General features: G+C 36.4%; 2 protein-coding genes across 5 annotated transcripts in view; both read right to left on the minus strand.

The window, feature by feature from the left end:
* The window catches only part of LOC126372142 (protein halfway), a 62,526-nt gene that overhangs the window by 18,692 nt on the left and 21,051 nt on the right, over nucleotides 1-22,783 (minus strand). The window lies entirely within an intron of this gene.
* Nucleotides 6,735-9,520, minus strand: LOC126372149 (chromosome partition protein Smc-like). 2 transcript variants are annotated; one of them, XM_050017765.1, is made up of 2 exons: nucleotides 9,393-9,520; nucleotides 6,735-8,978 (listed from the first exon to the last, which is right to left on the minus strand). In XM_050017765.1, the coding sequence occupies exon 2, from the start codon at nucleotides 8,950-8,952 to the stop codon at nucleotides 7,504-7,506; it is 1,449 nt and encodes a 482-aa protein (XP_049873722.1). In that variant the 5' UTR covers nucleotides 8,953-8,978; nucleotides 9,393-9,520; the 3' UTR covers nucleotides 6,735-7,503. The 2 variants fall into 2 exon arrangements, with proteins under 2 accessions (XP_049873722.1, XP_049873723.1); XM_050017766.1 differs by having other exon boundaries at nucleotides 9,389-9,504.

The following is a 22,783-nucleotide window of genomic DNA, read 5'->3' on the forward strand; positions in this document are numbered from 1 at the left end:
CCTCCGGATCGTGAGCCCAACGCTCAACCACTGGACCACGGAGTTTGTTAGTTAGAAATAGATAGATGTCCCGGCTCTTGACGTGCAGTACAAATAATAATTATAATAATAGCTATTTGGCTGCCTCTATAGCTAGAATGATCGGGTCGTCAGGATCCTACGTATATATTTATAACGTCCTTTTTGTTTGAAACTATTTTATTTTATTTATTTCACATATACATAGTCATTACAGATAAACCAAATCGACAATGCATGCAAACTATTTACTAAAATACTTTAGACTGATATTAGTGAATTCCGCCAACGAACATGTACTTATATAAATCTGTGTCCGGGTTTTCATGAGCTATTTCGTTAATCGCGCGAGTAGCCCGGGCAATAGGTGAGTGCTTCCCGAGGTTGGTACGACCAATACCTACTGCGAACATTGTAGGAAAACGCCTAGCCGAATGTTCAATATTAGGTACAATCAACCTTAGACATTTAAGTATATCAGGGTTGTGGATGTACCCCCTGAGTATCTTATATACATATAAAACTAATGCTACGTTCCTTCTGACCTCTAACCGGAAATATCCAACCATGCCTAGAACAAATAGCGATGGATACATCAGCGGATGAAAGGGGTATACTCCATATAATCTTAAATATAACGCTCTTGTGAATTTGTTTTGCAACTTCTCAATCATCAGAGTATATTTTACTTCGTATGGATTCCATACTGTTGCACAATATTCTAGTTTACTACGAACTAGGGCATATAAATAGCTTCCGTAATAAGCTGGATATTATTCTGGTGATAACAAGTAGTGCGATATTATAACTATAATGTTATGTGAACGTTATCTTATCAACACTTAACGTGAGCTTAGCGAGTCATTTTGACAAGTTTAGCTGGGGCTTAGCGCGATCACACTTTGTACGGTACGTTAAAATCCATAGTTCAAACCACGGAATAGAAGAAAAGTAGGAAAGGCCTTTATTTGGACGTGACTTATTGTAGATTTGCCGCAGATGGCATTAACTACTTGGCCGGACAAATTGGGAGCGCTGAAGGCTCTCACCCGGTACAACGTTTAAGACAACAGGCCTAAGGGTGTCCAGTTGGGCGCGAACCTCGGCTCAGGGCGTCGTCTGAGAGGAAAAATATTTGAAAGAATTAATCAACCCTAGTGGGTCGATAGCGATAAGCGCTGATAGAAGGAAGTCGTCGACCACGCCGGAGGGGTCGGTATCGGGGTCCTGAATAGGAAAGGCCCTACGCGCATTTTGTATGAGAACCGCTAATTCAACCCCACTCTCTTTTACTACTACCCCTGCAAACAGATATCGATAGCACTACTGCTTCTTAAATACCATAGAGGGCCGCCCATTACTCATGCGAGGCTCGAGACGGTGGAGGGGTCCATGAAAAAACACGAAATATCATAAGGGGGAGGGCAAACGCGCGATACTGAACCGAAAAGCGGCGTTTACTGCATTACCAGTTATACATAACGATAAATAAAAAAGGCAGTTATACGTACATAACGATAAATAATAACAATTTGTGGCAGCCCTAGAACTTATTTTCGATTGGCCCCCGTTTCGTTTCTATTTGTACTTTTAGCGTTTCTATTATCACCTTTTGCGTTTCTATCAACCCCAATCTATAATTCTATTTACCCCTCGCTTAACTTCTATTCTCCCCATATTTTCACAAAAATGGGTTGTCTTTGGGGTAAAAATGCCAAAAAAATATCACATGATTAATGGACGGCCCCATAGCTATTTAACCGACAATATATATTATATTTATGTTATAGGCTGCAATTTTATTACTTATTTACTTTTCCTAAGATACTGCAAAAGTATTTTTTTGACAAATAGTCGAGCATACTAAGGTTTTATAAGCTTTCGTGTGATAAGCTTAACGTGCCTCCCGAAGCACGGATCATGTTACTTTTGGACAATCTAGTAATCAGCCAGTAATGTTGTAACCAAACTAGGGACCGAAAATTAATTTTTGTGATGTGTCCCCACCGGGAATCGAACCGGGACCTCCGGATCGTGAGCCCAACGCTCAACCACTGGACCATGGAGGTCCATGGGAGAAGGGATGGAGATCCTTGCTTAGTCAATATTTGACTTGTTGCCCTGCTATTATAATAATAATAATAATATAACGTTTATTTCAGACCAACACAAATATGTATAACAGTCCATAGATTATTAGAGGTTAAATAACAATTGTGCTTAATAAACTATGTTAGTATTGTTAATTTAAAATCTAATTATTTACTTATTTTATCTTATTTACTATACCCATAGCTACTTCGACCCAGTGCCGTTGGATTAAGCAGTCCGGTCTAGCAGCAATCATTTTCAGGATGCCGTTGGTGCCGTTTCGTAGGCGCTGCAGCAGAGACCAGGCATTCCTACGAATTATGGCGTGAAAGCCATCTATGCTTGCCTTCGCAAACATGTTAGAAGCGCTACAGCGCCATGGCAGCCCCAACAGCATCCTGAAAGCGTTATTATACTGCACGCGTAGGGTGTTATAGGCTCGACGCGTATGTGTCACCCACAGACCGCTCGAGTAAAATGATTGGCAGAACGCCAACGCAATTATACAAGACGACCTTTTAATAAGTTTTCACAGACCTCCGTACGTCGTAAAGTTTTCGGATAAGTGGAGTGCGTTGAAGTATGAACTATTTGTTAATACTAGTATGGCGCGTTTCACGGTCACTTGGCCTTTGCAACATCTTTCTTCTATTCCATGGTTCAAACAAACCCGTTTCGTGTTATAATTTTTGTGAAATTCCAGACCAGTGGTGTGTTGCTAGTAATTTGTCCGTATTTAAAATACTTACAAATAATTTAAATAGCTATATATAAGTACTTATAACCAATCAATCAATCAAAGTTAAAGATCTTCAACCTGCAACCAGGTGTGCAAATATTTATATAATTATATTATTAAGACTTATTCCTACAGTTAAAGAATTCGCTGACACTATAGAAACACATATGTAACAACCATTTAATTAAATCATGCTTAAATTCATTCATATTTAATTCCTTTAAATTTTTAGGTAAATTGTCAAAAATTATGACACACATGTTATAAACATTTTTTTTATAAATATAGTCACGACAACATAACAAACCAGTTAGATAGTAATAAGTATAATAGGTATAATACTACAAAGTAGTAATGGTACCAAGTTAATGTTCCGCTTGGTTGCGAATACGCTCATCGCGAAGAATGCATTTGATTGCATTAATGCATAACTTAAACATAGATAAAGTACCGATATAACTTTGTAAGTAAGTACAATACGTTTTTCTAATTTGTATGAAAGATGTGAGTACCGAGATGACTGACAGAAATAAATGGAAGAGGATTTAATGTGTACCTCTAGTTATTAAATAACTTGTATTGTATACCCTCATTGATTTAAAAGACGTGTTGCTGTTGCAGTTCCTTGTCATTTCTTCTCCTCAGCCATAACACCTTCCGAAATAACGTAAATTCAAAAATACACATTGACTTTCAACAAGTTTATCCATGATAATTACATGAGGACCACACCTAGAGTGGGCAATTAAGGGCAAGAGGATTGTGAATACATTTTTACAATCATCAATCAATCAATAATACTTTATTGCACAAGAACATATATAAAGGACATAAACATACGAATAAACCATAAGCACAATAGGCGGCCTCCTCCTCCTAGCATTATCCAGTTTTTCACAGGGTCCGCTTACCTAACCTGAAGATGTGACAGGTCCGGTTTTACAGAAGCGACTGCCTGTCTAACCACCCAAACCGCGAAGGAAAAACCAGCCCAACAGCATACGTTTTTACAATAAGATTCCCACTAATGTCCAGAATTTACCTTTGAACAGTTTTAACAAAAACTTTGTTAAACAGGTTTTTCTAGTTATTTGGAAGAATTAATGCAAGCGAAATTGTCTGGGAACTGATAGTAGGCAGCTAAATTTATATATTATTTTTTAAGAACGTCTAGGGCCATGTGACGAGGTTTTTCTTGCAACTACTTTCCCCGGCTATACAGGTTGTGAGAAACTGCAGTAGTTTTAGGCGGATGAGACGTTCGTTATGTAAAAATTGACCGATTCAAATTGTAACTGTTCCCAACTGAATATATTTGAATTTATCGTAAAATATTACCTACTCATCGATGGATGTAAATTATTGATAGCCTCCGTGGTCTAGTGGATGAGTTGGATGACGATCTGAAGGTCGCGAGTTCAAATCCCGGTGAGGACATGATCACAAAAATGACCTTGTGGTCTCTGGTTTGGTTAGGACATTGCATTTTGTGATTGCCTGAATGTTAGATGATCTGTGCTTCGGAAGGCACGTTAATCAGTCGGTCCCGGTACTATTTACTTAAGTAAATATGTAGTCGTTATATGAGTTATGCCAGATCGCTTTGGCGGATCAATAGTAACCGTGGCACCAGGGTTGATGATGTTGGTAAAAGATCTCATAACCCACATGAGAGAAGAAGACAGCAAACCAAAATTTTTACATTAGGTTATATATTTTTTTTAATTCTTAATTTATTTTCTAACTTTTATTTTTCGAACATCAATATGTTCTAAATTCAAATTTAAAATTAAAACTCGTATTTTATGGACCAAAAATTTAGAAATGTTATGATTTAATAATGAGAAATATAATTACATCAATTATTTTGTATTGTACTTATCAACATTTTTTATAAATTAAAAACTAAATGTCATCTTAATTTTTATTTTAGTTTTTTTTAGTTACTGCCTACACCGATGCAGATTATGTGAGTGTGTCAAGGTACAATATAAAGAATATGCGATATACGTATAAAAATATCAGTAGATATTTTTATATTTTTTATAGGTAGTAACCTACAATAGAAAAATAAATACTTGTCGCATCTGTAACTGCATAATCTTTGCCAGCACTCCCCACTACCTGTCGGTTGCTATTAATAGATGTATTTCCATGTTCCACTCATTTCATATGCCGTTACTTTGAATTCATACTGCATTGGGTAAATAAACATACAAGTGCAGGCTGCAAGTTGGTTAGAGCTCCTGAGCAGGTTTGGGGCTCGTTTAGAACGTCGAAAGCGAATGAAAACATCAGAATATAGGTAAATGAGGGACTTTCCAGGTTACCTTCCCCAAAAATAATATAAATGGCGGTGTCGAGATTTAACGTGATAATTACATATCTTCTTCTATCGTGTGTGGGTGTGGATTACCAACCCCTTCAATCCTAGTGTCAGGATTACTATTCAAATTCAATTCAAATTCAAAAATATCTTTATTCAGTAGGTAACACAGTTACACTTTGAATCGTCAATTTTTACATAACGAACGTCTCATCCGCCTAATACTACTGCAGCAACCTGTATAGCCGGGGAAAAGAAGCTGCAAGAGAAACCTCGGCATAGTGCCCTAGACGTTCTTTAAAAAAATTAAAATAAACATAAAATATTGGTATACAATTGAGTAATTTAGCTGCCTAATATCAGTTCTCAGACAGTTAATCCCATACATTCATATCTTCTAAATAATCACTAACTTTATAATAATCTTTTTTGTAAAGTTTGAGCTGCCAAAGGCCCCTGACATGGCTCATGTAACGATTACTCACTTACTTACTTACCAACGGCTTAACGTGTCTTACCAATTTCCCGCTCGGGTACATAATTATTAAAAAATACAATGTAATGGCAGAAGCATTATTATAATTATAATATAATTATTGCTCGATATTTGGATCACATTATGTATTAAATGATATTGCTACCTATATTGCTTTTTTACCACCTGTACCATCTAAAAACCCTCAACTACAATGCCAGTCGTGCGGCCGCTACTGTCGCTCTCGCATCGGACTTTACAGTCATTTTAAAAGCTGCCACAGAAACACTGTTTGAATCATCTGATAAAGATGTAAAGGCCTGAGAGAGAGAGAGAGAGAGAGAGAGAGAGAGAGAGAGAGGGATTGCTTTTTTATTTTGATCAGAATAATAATGGGTGAAAGATGTAATTGTGCCTGGGTGTAATGAAAAGGATCATCATTTATACCCAAAAACAAAGATAAAAGATGCATATGTCTGTTATCCATGAAATTAGAAGGTTAGACGATGGAAAATCTTTACAGCGACATCTATATTCTCTTAAAACCTAGATTTCCAGACACAATAGTTAAACAATTGGGTTTGGATTTATAAAGAACATTCAGAACAGTTTGAGGGAAATAGCCTGGAAAATCCCTCATTCCAATACCGGGTCTTTCTTTTTCGGCGGATAACAAAATGACAGGTATAACTTAAAATAAAATTAGGAGGTGTAATCGGGGCTAATGTGTAAATAAGTAATAGAGAGAAAATAAAACAACAGAACAATAATTAGTTACATTATATTCTATTTTCATATAATTTTACACTTCAAATGGAAGACATGCTTTAAAATGTTGTAATTTATTATGTAATATTACTTAATTGAATAAAAAAATAACAAATAAATAAATAAAAAAATAAATAATAAATTTAATTACAATTATTTTTAAATAAATAAAATAAATAAATAATTGGATCGCGTACTAAATTGTAGGTTCAAGATAAATTATGAAATTCTGATTAAGTACTAAATAAAGACAGAACTAAAACTAACGAAAAACATTTTCTTATTTCTATTTAACTTATTTATGAATTTTTAATCAAAATAAACGTTATAATAAATCCGACATTTTATCATGCTTTCCTATGACGTCACTGTAGCTTTTTCTTACAAATTCACTTAGTGTTTTCGTATTTTGACGTTTAGTAAAAAGTAACTAATTTGACTAGTTGGAAACTAGCCTATTAAAACTCAGGGGGCTTAAAATGGCCACATCGAAGCAATTCATCTAAGAAAGCAATATTGCTATTTGACATTTGTTTGCATTGCGCACTTACTTTTATATGCGCAAATGTCAAATTACAATATTGCTTTCTAAGATGAATTGCTTCGATGTGGCCATTTTAACCCCCCAGATCTCGATCAAACGGTTGCTCAGTTGAGTTAATATTCAAAAAGATGTCACGCTTATTTAGAAAATACAAGTATATTGACAAGTGTCCTGCACTTTTTGTCATCAAAAACTAGTAAGTAAAACCTTAACATTTACGAGCCAACGTAAGTGGAACCAAAGAATAATAATTCGTACCTAATTAGTGGAACTAACAATGTTCGAACTCCAATATGAATTGAGGTCAAGATAAACTGGTCAAATCTTGCATAACATACGTAGGGAATTCTCTTCCTGCATCATTGTTCTCCGATACATGTAATTTGGGAATTCAAGGCAAGAGTGAATAGGCACTATTTAAGTTCCACCTTAGACCACGCTGCTATAGACCAGGCTGGATCGTAGTCAAACACACACACATCTTTTAATAAAAAAAAGTGAGGTGATAAAACTATTGATTATCTTAGCTACTTCTCTTGTACCTAATAGTCATTCCACGTCAAATTATATTTCTTTTCAAAACTCATAAAATTATGAATGTCCATTTGTAAATACGTCGCTCTATCGCTTAATACCATAATCAAAGTATCAACATTCTTTTGTATAGTTTTATAATCTGTACTACAATTAGCAATTACCCGGTGTATATTCTGAACATATTTTCTCACTATGTCATTATCCATATTGACTAGAACTTTTAAAACGGGAAAACGATTAGTTTTGTCTATCCTAATGTGTTTTAAAGATGCTAATTGCTGTTGAATGTCCAGAAGAGCAGTCCGTTCGCATTTTTGTTTTAAATAGCTGGTCAAAGCTGATACAACGTCGATACGGTCCACGTAGCCATGTTTTAAAAGTAAATCGTGTTTATAAGTCCAGTTTACGTAACATTTTCGAAGACATCTTTCTGAAATGTGCATGGATAAAAATGTTTCTATTCTTTCTAGTCGATCAGCTAACCCGCTTTTTAATGGCGCTGGATCGAATATTTTACTTTTCGTATCTCTGCTTGCTTGTGGCATGCTTTGTGGAACGGAGTTAAAATCGATTTTATTTCCTTGTTGAAGTTTGAAATACTCATGGAAATTTTTGAAAGGCTCCAGGTGTTGTTCTGTTTTCACTGAAAATTTGTTAAACTTCTCTGCTAATATCTGTTCCAAATGCACTTGCATAGATTGAACCTTATCTTCAATTGCTTTGACTTTATTTTTTTCTTGTTCCTTATTGTTGAGCTCACTTTGTTTCGATTTTAACTCATTACACTCTTCAAGTCGTAAACGTAATTTTTCAAAGTTAGAATTTAGGTCAATTTGCATTTCTTCATATTTTTCTTCGATTTGATTTTTATTTAGGTCATATTGTATTTTTATATTATCATTCTTAGATTTAATTTCAAACATATCGAATTTGGATTTCAAATCTTCCTGCAGCTTTTCGAACTTGTTTATCAGCAGTTGTTCGTTTCTTTCGTGTTTTTCTTTCTGCTCTAATTCATATTGTTTATATTTCATTTCATAATTATTTTCTAATTTTAGACTGAACTGTTCAAATTTTTGTTCAATAATTTTTAGATAGTCGTCATTGTATTTTTTTATTTTATCTTCAACAATCAGCGTTATATCATCGCACTTATCCTCTATTGAGGATTCTTCACTGTAACATTCTTCTTCTTTTATTTTCTTCGCCAGTTTTTCCTCAAATCGGTCACAAAGATTTTCAAATTTGTCAATAAAACATTGATATTCGTTTTTACTATTATGTAGTTTTATGTATTCTTCAAACTTGTTCGAAATCATCTTTTCAATAGTACTAGGTAATTGTTCAACTTTATTTTGCAATATATCTTTTACTTGTACCAAATATATTCCATTTTCAGTACTAGTTCTGAATGTTTTCAATAAAATATCAACAGGAATACTTTGTTCAACCATTGTTGTTATATTTAGTGTTCTTTTTCCTGTAATAAATAAAGTAAATTATTCATATTTGTGTTTGAGGGTAGTTATTAAATTTTGTTCGCTGCAACGTTCATTAAAAACATCTAATTGCTATATAACGAAACACTTTTTTAAATCTAAGTATGTAAATGTATGCAATACCTTTTTATTGGTAAGTAAGGTACTTACATAAGAATAATAATATCGAAGTTATTTCTAATTTTAAATAACAGATGAATATTCATAAAAGGTTATGAATTTATCACACTCTAATTGGTATAATTGTATTGTAAAACAAAATACAGTGCCTTACCAATGTAAGTATAAGTAGCTACCTTTAATCATAGGAGGATAAAACTTAATATAGTATAAACATCAACGTAAATTACCAAAGTATTCAGAAAATCTGAAAACAAACCGTAATACTTACTTACTTTTGTATGAAAAGGATGATCTAAGCACTTTATAGATAAAGATATTATTGTTTCTCAAATCGAAGTACTTATGTTAATTACTAAGTACTAAAATGCCCGCTAAGTGTGCAATCCGAACGGAACGTTAGGCGATAGAAATTCAGAGTTGACGTTTTTTTTTCTTTAGCTCATTTGAAGCAAAGGTTCTACCAGTTAGTTTGTATACAGCCTATTTTCAAAATACAAATGGTTGAGTTCGTATTTGTAGTCAATGTTCCTAATTGTATTTAATTTCATAAATAAGACAAGTTTTTCATTAATTATACCCAATTAATTTAAAAAAAAAAGGTTTAATTCTTACTCTACAAACAATCTTATAAACTACAACACAAAACAAAAATAATATTCAAATTGGGACCGTATGCAGAAGACAGGAACCCAAACTAAGTTGACCCTGTATCTTTGGATCCTTCCCCCACGAACCACATTTGTTTTTTTTTTAAATATGTAGTATATCTGGAGTAACACGACGTAATAACACTCATATTATAAAAATATAATAAAAATCGAAAATGTGTGTATGTTTGTTAGAATGTGTGTGTGTGTAAATAATCTATCGACGGGGAAGAAGCAAATACTCCTATCTTCCACAGACCTAACTGTAAGATAGGAGTATTTGCTTCTTCCCCGTCGCTATAATGTCATGCAAAGATCATGACATAAGATAAGAATATAAAGCGCTTTATTTAATCGTTTGATAGAAACCAATGCTATCGTATGTTTTTCTTAGAATTGTTTAATTAATGTTATTTATTTATTTCTCAATGTTCTAGAACTATCTTTACAAGACTATCAAAATACAATAGTCCACTAGAAATATACATAATTATACAATTCTTAAAGTAAGAGCAATTAATTATATAGTACATAGCATGTATAAGGTGACCTTTCGGAATTCGGTCAGACTACATATAAATATATCAGTCCTTTCTGCGATCTCATTGTGTGGAGTGCTCGAGTCAGGGGCGATTTATCAATTATTATTAATGTTATTATATATAAATTAATATTAATCGTAACACCAAAATTGAAAAGACCAAAATTCAGAAGACCTATGAATGGAATCCCGAATATCAAAATGTCGAATGGTTATTTGACCGAAAGTTCACAATCCCGAAATAACACTTCACCGAAACATTAAAATCCCGAAGCTCAAAATGGCGACGCTCAAAATCCCAACGGAAAAAGAAAGACACATTAAAAATTAAGAAAAACTTTATTGTAAGTACTTAGTAACAAAATATAATGGAGAAATTATGTACCTATTATTCTCATAATCATAATCATAATCATTTATTGCAAGTCACAGTTTTACATAGGTGGTATACAGGATGTGGTAGGTACATTGTGACGCCCCGTTGGGGCACAGCAACTTAGGCATAACATTTGTTACGTGGTCAGAATTTACATTTATACAATAAGCTTTAACCAATTATCTACTTAAAAATTAATGTAACATATTATATATTCTAGTATAAATTATATAAGTATTATTAACATTTTATCAAGAAATAACTTTTAATAGAATTATTACAACAACTTTTAATAGAATTATACGAGTAGGCTAGTAGTAATAATTAATATTCGTTCAACTTATCAGAAAAAAATTCTTTAACATCATAGTAGGCTTTCTGAATGAGGAACTTCTTTAGAGTATTAAAAAATAACGTCGGTTTATCAATGCTTTTTATGGAGTTGGGAATATGGTTATAAATTTTGATAGCCATGTGATGGGGGCTGGAAGCTACTAATGCTAATTTTGTGAAAGGTTTTTTTAATTTATTTGAATCGCGATTGTTTCTTTTCTTTTTATTTTCTAGAGGGGAGTATAGATTTGTATGTTTTCTTACAAACTTGCAGGCTTCTAATATATATATATAGATGTTAAAGTAAGTATTTGGTGTTTTACAAAGTAGGGTCGACAGGATACCATAACATACATAAACAGCCTATATACGTCCCACTGCTGGGCACAGGCCTCCCCTCAATCAACCGGAGGGGGGTATAGAGCATACTCCACCACGCTGCTCCACTGCGGGTTGGTGGAGGTGTTTTTACGGCTAATAGCCGGGACCAACGGCTTAACGTGCCCTCCGAAGCACGGAATCATCTTACTTTTTCGGACAATCAGGTGATTCAAGCCTGAAAAGTCCTTACCAAACAAAGGACAGTCTCACAAAGTGATTTCGACAATGTCCCCATCGGGAATCGAACCCGGACCTCCAGATCGTGAGCCTAACGCTCTAACCACTAGACCACGGAGGCTGTTACCACACACACACAGGACACCATTTGATCAATATTGGTAAGGATTCTAACACATTTCTTTTGAAGAATGAATATGTGTTCTACCTCGACGCAATTTCCCCACAGTATGACACTTCTTTCTTCTAGGTATTAAACCAATACTTTCGACATTATAACTGTCGGGATGTTGACCATTCGGCCTTGTGACCATTCGGCATTGTAACCATTCGATTAAATGAAAATCGGTTTTGCAAACTTCGGTATTTCGCTTTTCGATGTTTTGACTATAGGTGTTGTGACCGTAGGTGTTCTGAACTTTCGATATTATGATAGGTAATTAGTATGTCTAATTATTTATAAATTATTTATTGAATAATATTTATAAATAAATATGTCTAAATATTTATAAATTATTTTTTAAATAATATTTATAAATAAGTATGTCTAATTATTTATAAATTATTTATTAAATTAGTATGTCTAATTATTTAAATGGTCATCATCAATTTAAGAGCCACGCTCTTGTCGGTGTAGCATTTTCCATTCCAGTCTATCAAAGGCCAAATCCTTGACTTCCCTATAAGACACGACGTTAACCTTTTCTTTAATCTGTTCCATGTAAGCTCTTCTTGGTCTTCCCCTTCCTCTCTTTCCTTCTAGCTTTCCTTCTATGATGTTTTTAATGAATTCGTCGTGTCTTATTAGGTGTCCAATCATCTTGCCTCTTCTGTCCTCAATAATTCTCAGTATTTGTCTCTTTTCCCTTACTCTTACTAGCACTTCCTCATTTGTAACCCTTTCTGTCCAACTTATTCTTTCCATCCTCCTCCAACACCACATTTCAAAGGCCTCGAGTCTCTCTCTGTCCTTCTGTGCCTTCATTTAAATGGTATTGCGGAAAATAACATTATTATAAGAATAACAATATTACACGATTTATATACAGGACAATATACACACCACAAAAGTATTAAAATAAATAGGCATACCTGCCTCAGTGCTCCAGTAGTTGGAGCGTTATGCTCACGATCCGGAGGCCTCGGGTTCGAATCCCGGTGGGGGCATATCACAAAAATCACTTTGTGATCCCTAGTTTGGTTAGGGCGTTACAGGCTGATCATCTGATTGTCCGAAAGTAAGATGATCCGTGCTTCGGAAGGCCGTTGGTCCCGGTTACTACTATGTAGTCGTTACATGAGTCATTCCAGGGGCTTTTGGCGGCTCAATAGTAACCCTGACACAGGGTAGATGGGTAGATGAGGTTGGTAATCCACGTCACAACCCACATGATAAGAAGAAGAGTAGACGTATATGTTAATGGTAATATATAATTCTTCACACGTGCGCATGCGACGGATTCAGTTTACAAACAACTATTGATTATTGTTACATGCAAATAATATCGATTAGTAATACATGTGTTGTGAATTAACATAAGTTCATGAACACATACGTAAGTACCTACATATTTTTAATATAATGGTATCTAAGTACCTATAATTCATGGTCGTTTTTTTTTTTTTTCAAAAAATAAAAAAACGGCCGATATTTAAACCACGATATTCCTGTTTGGCAGCCTCCGTGGTCTAGTGGTTAGAGCGTTAGGCTCACGATCTGGAGGTCTGGGTTCGATTCCCAATGGGGACATTGTCGAAATCACTTTGTGAGACTGTCCTTTGTTTGGTAAGGACTTTTCAGGCTTGAATCACCTGATTGTCTGAAAAAAGTAAGATGATTCCGTGCTTCGGAGGGCACGTTAAGCCGTTGGTCCCGGCTATTAGCCGTAAAAACACCTCCACCAACCCGCATTGGAGCAGCGTGGTGGAGTATGCTCCATACCCCCTCCGGTTGATTGAGGGGAGGCCTGTGCCCAGCAGTGGGACGTATATAGGCAGTTTATGTTATGTATTCCTGTTAGGAGAACGCATGACTTGCATCTTAGTGTTCCTGGTTCGAATCCCGACTTGGGCTTTTAACCATTGAATTGGAAGTTTGATTTTTTATGTTAGAATCATAATATAATTGATATTACAGAGTTTCCAAGAGTTGTTCACACATCCCTACCTACTCCTTCGGGAATACAGGCGTGGTCTATTTTTACAAGAAAAGTTTCATTTACATTCGAGACGCTTTTATGAAAACAAATTAAAACATAACCAGCAAATAATGAAGACATAAACTATTCTAGAATACTTATTTCTCAAAAATCCGATCCAAAAAAATACATGAATTGTAACTATAGCAATAAAAGGCCAAATAAATTAGAGAAAAAAAAACAAAATTCAAAAGTATCAAGCCAAATCAGTATTCAACGGCCTCCGTGGTCCAGTGGTTGAGCGTTGGGCTCACGATCCGGAGGTCCCGGGTTCGAATCCCGGTGGGGACATATCACAAAAATCACTTTGTGATCCCCAGTTTGGCTAGGACATGACAGGCTGATCACCTGATTGTCCAAAAAGTAAGACGATCCGTGCTTCGGAAGGCACGTTAAGCCGTTGGTCCCGGTTACTACTTACTGATGTAAGTAAGTAGTCGTTACATGAGCCATGTCAGGGGCCTTTGGCGGCTCAATAATAACCCTGACACCAGGGTTGATGAGGTTGGTAATTCACTTCACAACCCATATGATAGAAGAGAAGAGTATTCAAATGGATACGTGAGTTATAATCCACTTAAATCCAAAAAAAATCAATATCCCTGCTTTAAACGCGGTAAGAACCCGTTATTATGTGTTTTAATTATAATAAAGAAAAACTGTAAGTATTTATTTACGAGGCCATATATGTGTATGACATAAATCGCGCCCGTAATCTTTACAGGGGTGGGCAGAATTGTCCATAAATGGTATTATGAGATGATATAATTCAATTGGACGTCCCATTGAGTCGTTAATAAAGTAGATAATATCACAATACCACCCATGATCTTTTTTATTAGTTAACTATTCTCTCAATGATCAATGGAAAAAAGATCAGGTATAAATATAGAAACTTTAGTTAATTGTCATATTACAACTCCACCAACCCGCACTGGAGCAGTGTGCTGGCGTATGCTCCAAACCCCCTCCGATGGATTCTTCTTCTATCGTGTGGGTTGTGAGGTGGATTACCAACCCCATCAACCCTGGTGTCAGGGTTATTACTAAGCCGCCAAAACCCCCTGACATGACTCATTATCGACTACGTACTTACATCAGTAATAACTGTGACCAACGGTTTAACGTGCCTTCCGAAGCACAGATAAGCTTTTGAACAATGTGATCAGCCTGAAATGTGCCCAATTTATAAAAAAAAAATACTTCTATACAAAAAATATATTACGAAGTAAAATACTTTACTGTTTGAAGGAAAAGTAAGACGAAACGTGTCGCCTATGTCAATATTGGCTAAAACGATTAATTTGTCCAAATATTGACCAAAAAGAAAAAAAAAGTTGACCTAAACTGTCCGTTTGTCCATTGTTTTCCACTCTGCCCTGTTTACACGGAATGTACACGTACTGTACCTACCTACATCGTAAATTAGTGGTTAAATGACATTGTACAGTGGCTTAACTGTGGCTAAGTTACGTTGTGCTTCGTTCAAATGAATTAGCTACTTGTCCTTCACCAACTAACAGGGACATCTCGTCCCAGTCTTAAACTTAAACAGGGGCGAGTTTGCCCTTTTCTAATTTGATAATGGGTAACTGGGCCCACTATGATTCAGTTGTTAAGATGATTACACCATTGATTATTTTCTAGCGGGACGAGATGTCCCCTAAGTCTTTCTTAGGCCCTACGTGATTTGTGACATTTGTACCTTATTAATGGTTTTCGACTCGCAATCCGACTTCATTTGCAAAACAAGCCGGTAATTCCTGGGAAGAAGCGATAGCGGTGTGTCAGGGTCTTGGGATTCCCTTATCTCTGTCTGCCCTAGTCGTGTCGCGAGCGAGGTAGTCAGAGCTAAATGTTAGTCTAAGCTTTTTTTCTAATTCATAATATATGTATAGTTTTTGCGTTTGATTATAAAACTTTTCTGAAAGTAGATACGATGTGGTTTATGGTGAAGGAAATACAGTTGTGTGCGTTACACAACTTCAGGACCCCGATACCGACCCCGTGTGGTCGACGACTTCGCTCAATCAGCGCTTATTGCAATCGACCCACTAGGGTCGATTAATTTTTTCAAATCTTTTACTCTCAGACGACGCCCTGAGCCGAGGTTCGCGCCCCACTGGGCACCCTCAGGCCTGTTGTCTTAAATGTTGTACCGGGTGAGAGCCTTCAGCGCTCCCCATTTGTCCGGCCAAGTAGTTAATGCCATCTGCGGCAAATCTACAATAAGTCACGTCAAAAAAAAGAGCGCCCGTGCCGCCGCAGGAATCACGCCTGACACCTGACTCGCATAGCTCACTCCACTTACTATCCCAAGTCTAAACGGAGCATGATTTGACCAATGGTGGGTCGAAATGACACCGAGCACGAGCAAATAGGGTGGGTCTGATCGTAAAGACTGGTACAAACACTTAGACCGCAAATTAAACAACAGCGGAGCGTGGTGATTATAAAACATTCAAGTCTCGTGCATTTAAAATTAGAATAACGAAAATGAGGATGATAAATGTTAAGATTTGCTTCATTGCTGTATTTTAAGACTGGTATGCTGCAGTGGATGTATGTAATATTGTTTAAGACCTTCTTGACCTGTAGCAATGCAATAAATACATTTGAATTTGAATTTGACAAAGATATTATCCCGCTAAATCCCTCCTCATCACAAATCTCATCTATAGCCCTCAATGTCCCACTGCAGGGCAAAGGCTTCTCTTCCCTTCTTCCTGATAAATAATGTTTGCATATACAAATACTAAATGCAAATATACTTTATTGCACAAAAATAAAAGTGTTTGCAAAATACTCAAATGGCTGACTTATCGTCACCTACCTACATACTAAGTACCAACATATACATAAATAGCCTATATACTTATATGTCCCACTGCTGGGCACAGGCCTCCCCTCAATCAACCGAATCCCCCTCCTGTCAATCAACCGGAAGGAGTATGGAGCATACTCCACCACGCTGCTCCACTGCGGGTAGGTGGAGGTATTTTTACGGCTAATAGCCGGTACCAACGGCTTAACGTGCCCTCCGAAGCACGGAATGTCTTACTTTTTCGGACAATCAGGTGATTCAAGCCTGAAAAGTCCTTACCAAACAAAAGACAGTCTCACAAAGTCATTTCGACTTAGTCCCCATCGGGAATCGAACCCGGACCTCCAGATCATGACCCTAACGCTCTAACCACTAGACCACGGAAGCTGTTACCGACATATACATTAATGTACTACCTATTTATGTTTTGTTTTATTTATTACTAAATTGTATTGGTCATTGTGGTTTTGCTAAGTAAAATATTGCTTTGTTGTTCATTTATAACGATAGTGTAGAGTTGCGGTAATTAATAGTTTGGCCTCATTTAGACTCTACTCGAAGCACATAAGTAGGTACACTTCAAATAACACCAAACGCAAGTTTTATGTTTCGTTAGGATCATCAGAAAAATATTAAATAAATTTAAAAACGGACCCACTAAAGTTATGACTTTTAAATTACGCGAATGGCTTATTACTAATAGTTTTTATAGTATTAGAGAATTTTTGAATTTTTGACATTTGCATGCTAATAATAATTAGCAGGATAGAGATGCTGTAACACTGCTTTATACCATATTGTGACTCTGTACCTACCTATCCTAAAAAAAGAGAAGGTGCAGGTCGTGTCGTATCGGGAGGTGAAGGTTTATATAGAAGAGAGGAATGGCGGTTACTCCACCGACAAGAGCGCAGCTCTTAAATAGAGAGAGAGAGAGAGAGACCTACCTATCCTAAGCGAATAAATGATTTCTGATTTCTGATTAATTTAATTCTTAATATTAATGTTCGAAATTCAAATTTGAAATTTAATTATACTCGTGTTTTGTTAAACTAAATAAATAGATAGATGATACGGCCTCTGTGGTCCAGTGGTTGAGCGTTGGGCTCACGATCCGGAGGCCCCGGGTTCGAATTCCGGTGGGGACATATCACAAAAGTCACTACGTATCCCTAGTTTGATTAGGACATTACAGGCTGATCACTCAATTGTCCGAAAAGAAGATGATGATGAGAAAGGAAGTGCTAGTAAGAGTAAGGGAAAAGAGGTAAGTATTGAGAGTTATTGAGGACAGAAGAGGCAAGATGATTGGACCCTCGTCGTGTCTTATTAATGACGAATTTATTAAAAACATCATAGAAGAGAAGCTACAAGGAAAGAGAGGAAGGGGAAGACCAAGAAGAGCTTACATGGAACAGATTAAAGAGAAGGCGAACGTCGTATCTTATAAGGAAGTGAAGGAATTGGTCTTTGATAGACAAGAATGGAGAATGCTACACCGACAAGAGCGTGATGAATGGGTGGAAGATGTAATTGTGCCTGAGTGTAATGAATATGGTCATCATTTATACCCAAAACAAAGATATAAGATGCAGACGTCTGTTATCCATGAGAAGGTTAACCGAAGGTTCTGCCAGCTATATATTTTTGGGGAATGTGGCTCTTAAATTAGTGGTGATGAAGTAAATAATAATTTTCCATTAAACAACGTAGAACAGTCGAGATTTTGCGAGTAAATATGTTTAAATACACGGAATCCTTGAAGTATGTTTACTGAGACTCCGCTTATCGGAATCATACGAATGGCGATGCTTTCAACTATATCTTTGTAGTTTTATACTATATTTTGTGAATAACAACTGATAGGACGATAAAGAAATTTATACTACTTCACTGCTAAATTGGGAATCATCTCTCTAGCACTTCGAAGGACGTAATATACGATCCCGACGACCCGATTACTCTAGCCACAGAGGCAGCCAATCAGCACGCGACACCAAACATTTCAGGACCCCGATACCGACCCCGCTGGTCGACGATTTCCCTCAATCAGCGCTTATCGCTTCAAGGAGGCGAAGACGAATAATAAATTCCCTACATAGTTTAATAAATGTTAATTATAATATATTGTATGTATTCTTATATGTGAGAAACCCCCGGGATATAAAAAAATATCCCGTTTCTCACAGGGTCCGCTTACCTAACCTAAAGATTTGACAGGTCCGGTTTTACAGAAGCGACCGCTTGTCTGACCTTCCAACCCGCGAAGGGAAAACCAGCCCAATACAAGTTAGGTCACATACCTCCGAAAATGCGTTTCTCGGGAATGTGGTTCACCTCACGAAGTTTCCTTCACCGCTGAGCACGTGATAATCATTTATGATCCAAACATGAATTCGAAAACAAATCTATCATTGGTTTAGGCCTGTGCTGGATTCGAACCTGCGACCTCAAAGTGAGAGACAAGCGTTCTACCAACTGGGCTACCACGGCTCCACAATCACTGCTAAAGGAATAAGAAAAAGAAAAGACTGAGAGGGAATAAAAACAAAGAATGCAATAAAAACTGAACGTCGCTTCCGTTCGGGTACTTAGAGGTAAGTACATCTATCGCGAGATGGACTAAATACCTACATTCTTTTTTGACGTGACTTATTGTAGATGGCACTAAGAACTACTACTACTTGGCCGGACAAATGGGGGACCTAAGTACTTACACCCCACCGAGCTTTCTGTTAGACCAACGTGTCATGATTTTAAACAAATCAAACATATTTTGTAACACTTGTCGAGTTATCAGTTATTAATCTATGCTCTAACAATGGTATTTAGTTATTATTGTGAGGTATTTAGTCTATGATTAAAAATGGCGCCATCTGTAGGGATATTAACTGCGGAGGTCGCACGCGATTGGTGAGTTACATTCCCGCGCAAATATAAAACGTAAAATGTGACGGAGGCGGGAAGAAAATACTCCCTCCAGAGGCTTTTTGGCGGGAACGGGAACGGAACAGTTGCTTTCTTCATTGAATAATCTAATCTATTTAATACGAAGTGGTGTTTTGTACATTCGCGATGGTGTTATTATATTGGAATATTCAATAAACAAAGTGTAAATATCTATTTTCGCTTCGTGCCAACAAGCCGCTTTATAACTCGAAAATTTATGCGGACTTTTGAGTTAATTCGTTTGAGGTTCGGAGTAGGAGTTTGCTCCGAGGATGGGGGCTTAGGTTTCATCATTCATCGTCATCAACTTTCATCATTTAATTAATCATCATCAAAAAAAATAAGACATGGCTGTATGGGCATAGTTCCCTTTGCCTTGCCGTTCGGAGAAAACCTAATACTCCCTCCAGGGTTTTGGAAAATTGGGACATCCATTCTGATGGTAGACACGAGTGAGGCAAGACACGAACAAGAAGGAACCTTTATAAACGTGATAGTTGGTGAGCCGTATCGCCGTCTATAATGATGTAACTCATTGGTGCAAGTCCATTAATCGGGAAACGAACAGGCGTTCAAACCGGGATTCAAGCCAAGACAGACTTTAGGCTACAATACATTATCTTATGTTATAAGAAGATATGATATGTTATGTTGCTTCTATGCTGTTCTGGGAGCATATAAAAAACATAGAACACGTTCAGCTGCTTCTCTTCCCGGGCATGTCGTAAAAACCGACAGAGGGATTCTGTCCTCTAACATGATGGACTAATGTTATGGGCGATAGGCTGATCCCTTATCACCATAAGGTTCATCATATCCATCTTTGGACTTCGTATCAACAGTGGCTGCAAGTTGTCTTTGATTACTTGTGGCTCTGCCCACCCCATTAGGGATTACGGGCGTGAGTTTATGTATGTATGTATGTATGTATATGATATGTTATAATGTTACTTATACATATATAAATTTCAGGACTGGCCATTAAACTTGGCACCCATTTAGATCTCGCTTCTTTTGTCTTTGAAGTCAACAACCAAGGCATTTATCATAATATTGAACTTGGCTCTCATTTCACATTTATGTTTTTGATTGGATACAGTTTACTAGACAACTGACCGTGCCAAAACGATTCCTTGGCAATACCTCATACGCTGCTCCCACCGATTATGCTTGCTTCATACTTACAAAAGTAGTAAGTTCTTGTAATTACTTACTCTGCCTACCCCATTAGAGACTGCGGGCGTGATTTTTGTATATATAAGGCCGGAAATCCACCAAAGCGGACACGATTCACCGGAGCTGAAAAACATCTCTTTTTGCACAGCACTCAGCACACGCATCTCAGCTTTGGTGGAGTCCCGGCCTAAATGTTTGTAAAAAAAGTAAAAAAAAAGTACGTCAAAGAGCACCGTGGTTCAATTTACAGTTATTTCTTGTCGTTAGGCTAGTTTTTTTTTATAATAACTACTTCAAAGCTTAGTTGTTAAAGCTGTAGGATGACCCCGCATAATCTTAAAGCACGTGTATTTTATCTATCTGTATTGCTAACATGAACAAAGTGATAAAATGTAGTCACGATCATTTTATCGATTCTGACGATATAATTATTTCGTATTGTTCTGTCGTGTGTTGTATCGATTAGTGCTATATGTGAACCCAAATAAGTCATGTCGTTCTGTCAAAATACGAACAAAATCACGTGACACGCATGTTACGGGAAAAATACGAATTTATCAAATTCGATAAAATTTATTGAATCGATCGATAAAGGAGATCATCGGCTCTCCATACTTTGGCCGGCCCAAATTTGAAAGTGCCGGCCAGAGAAAAAAAATGTGTCGAACCTTTCGAGTAGATTGCTCTGAACATTTTTTACTATGACACCAAACGTGTATAACCATTAGTTTGGCTTTAATTGGATTTTAAAAATCACGATTTTTCATACATTTTATAAAAAAAATTATTATGTCCGTTGGGAAAAAAAGGGATACAGGCGTATTACAAAGGACCTTTAGAACATTTATTAGTACGGCGCCAAACTTCTATGACCATTATTTTGACTTTTATTGGACTTTCCGTTTTGGTTAATATGTTAAAATGCCGACAATCGAAAAAAATACGTCGAATCTGTCTAATAGTTGCTTCTCAATATTTTTAATATGACACCAAACATCTATGACCATCATTTTGACTTTTATTGGAATTTCCGGTTTAGTTCAAATGTGAAAAGTGCCGACCAGCAAAAATACCATGTAGAGAGTATCGAGTAGATGCCTATTAACATTTTTTTCTATAGCACCAAACGTGTACAATCATTAGTTTGGCTTTTAGTTTATTTTAAAAATCTTGATTTCTTATTTATTTTGTTTAAAAATAAAGTGCTTTGGGCAAAAATTGCGGTACGGCGGATTACAAAGGACCTTTAGAACATTTAATAATCTGGCGCGAAACATTTTTGACCATTATTATGACTTTAATTCGTCTCTCTTTCCGTTTTGGTTCAAATGGGAAAATGTCAGCCAGCGAAACAAAATAAGTCAAATCTTTTGGTAAATTACTTGAAACGTATTTTTTTACTATATTGCCAAATGTAGACTTTGGCGTTTATTGGACTTTTAAAAAAATCTTTTTTTATATACTTACATTTTAACAATGACAACAAGCAGAGCTTTCCCAATGACTAGTTATTAGTCAGATAAATACTCTGTGTTATTGTTTTGTGTGTTGTTAGGTGAACTTCTATATTAATACGACGTTGGCTGTACTTTTTGCATTCGACTCAACGTTACGGCCTAAGTTTAGGTTGAATTATGGTATTGATTCATCTTGATCGTAGATGGTTACCACCCTCCAAAGATAAGCTTGCCATCTAGTGACGAAACTCGTATTTTGGCATGACGTCTGAAGAAGCTGTTAGGGAAGACAGGAGTCAGGCAGTTATGTTTTGCATGTATGCCGATCACAATGTCCTGGTGCTACTCGGCCGATATAGCACAGTACCTCACATTTCTTAAAAAAAAAAGCTTCTAAAGCGTGTATCACCATCAGGTGAGATAGTGGTCAAACGAAAACCTATTTTTGATTTATAAAAATGTGTCCAATGACGATCACGATATTACGCCTTTACCTGCATTATCGCCAGATAAAACTTTTTTCGCCAAAGTGTAGGTATCTATGAAAACTCCAGATTTTGGAGAAATCTAATCGAGTTCAAAATAGTGGTCATAGACGTTTAAT

The sequence above is a fragment of the Pectinophora gossypiella genome, chromosome 13 (assembly GCF_024362695.1).
Source record: "Pectinophora gossypiella chromosome 13, ilPecGoss1.1, whole genome shotgun sequence".
In the NCBI taxonomy this organism is placed as follows: domain Eukaryota; kingdom Metazoa; phylum Arthropoda; class Insecta; order Lepidoptera; family Gelechiidae; genus Pectinophora; species Pectinophora gossypiella.

Bases quoted from the DNA above. Each gene is read 5' to 3' on its own strand.
- LOC126372149 (XM_050017765.1), bottom strand. From the start codon at position 8,952: ATGGTTGAACAAAGTATTCCTGTTGATATTTTATTGAAAACATTCAGA.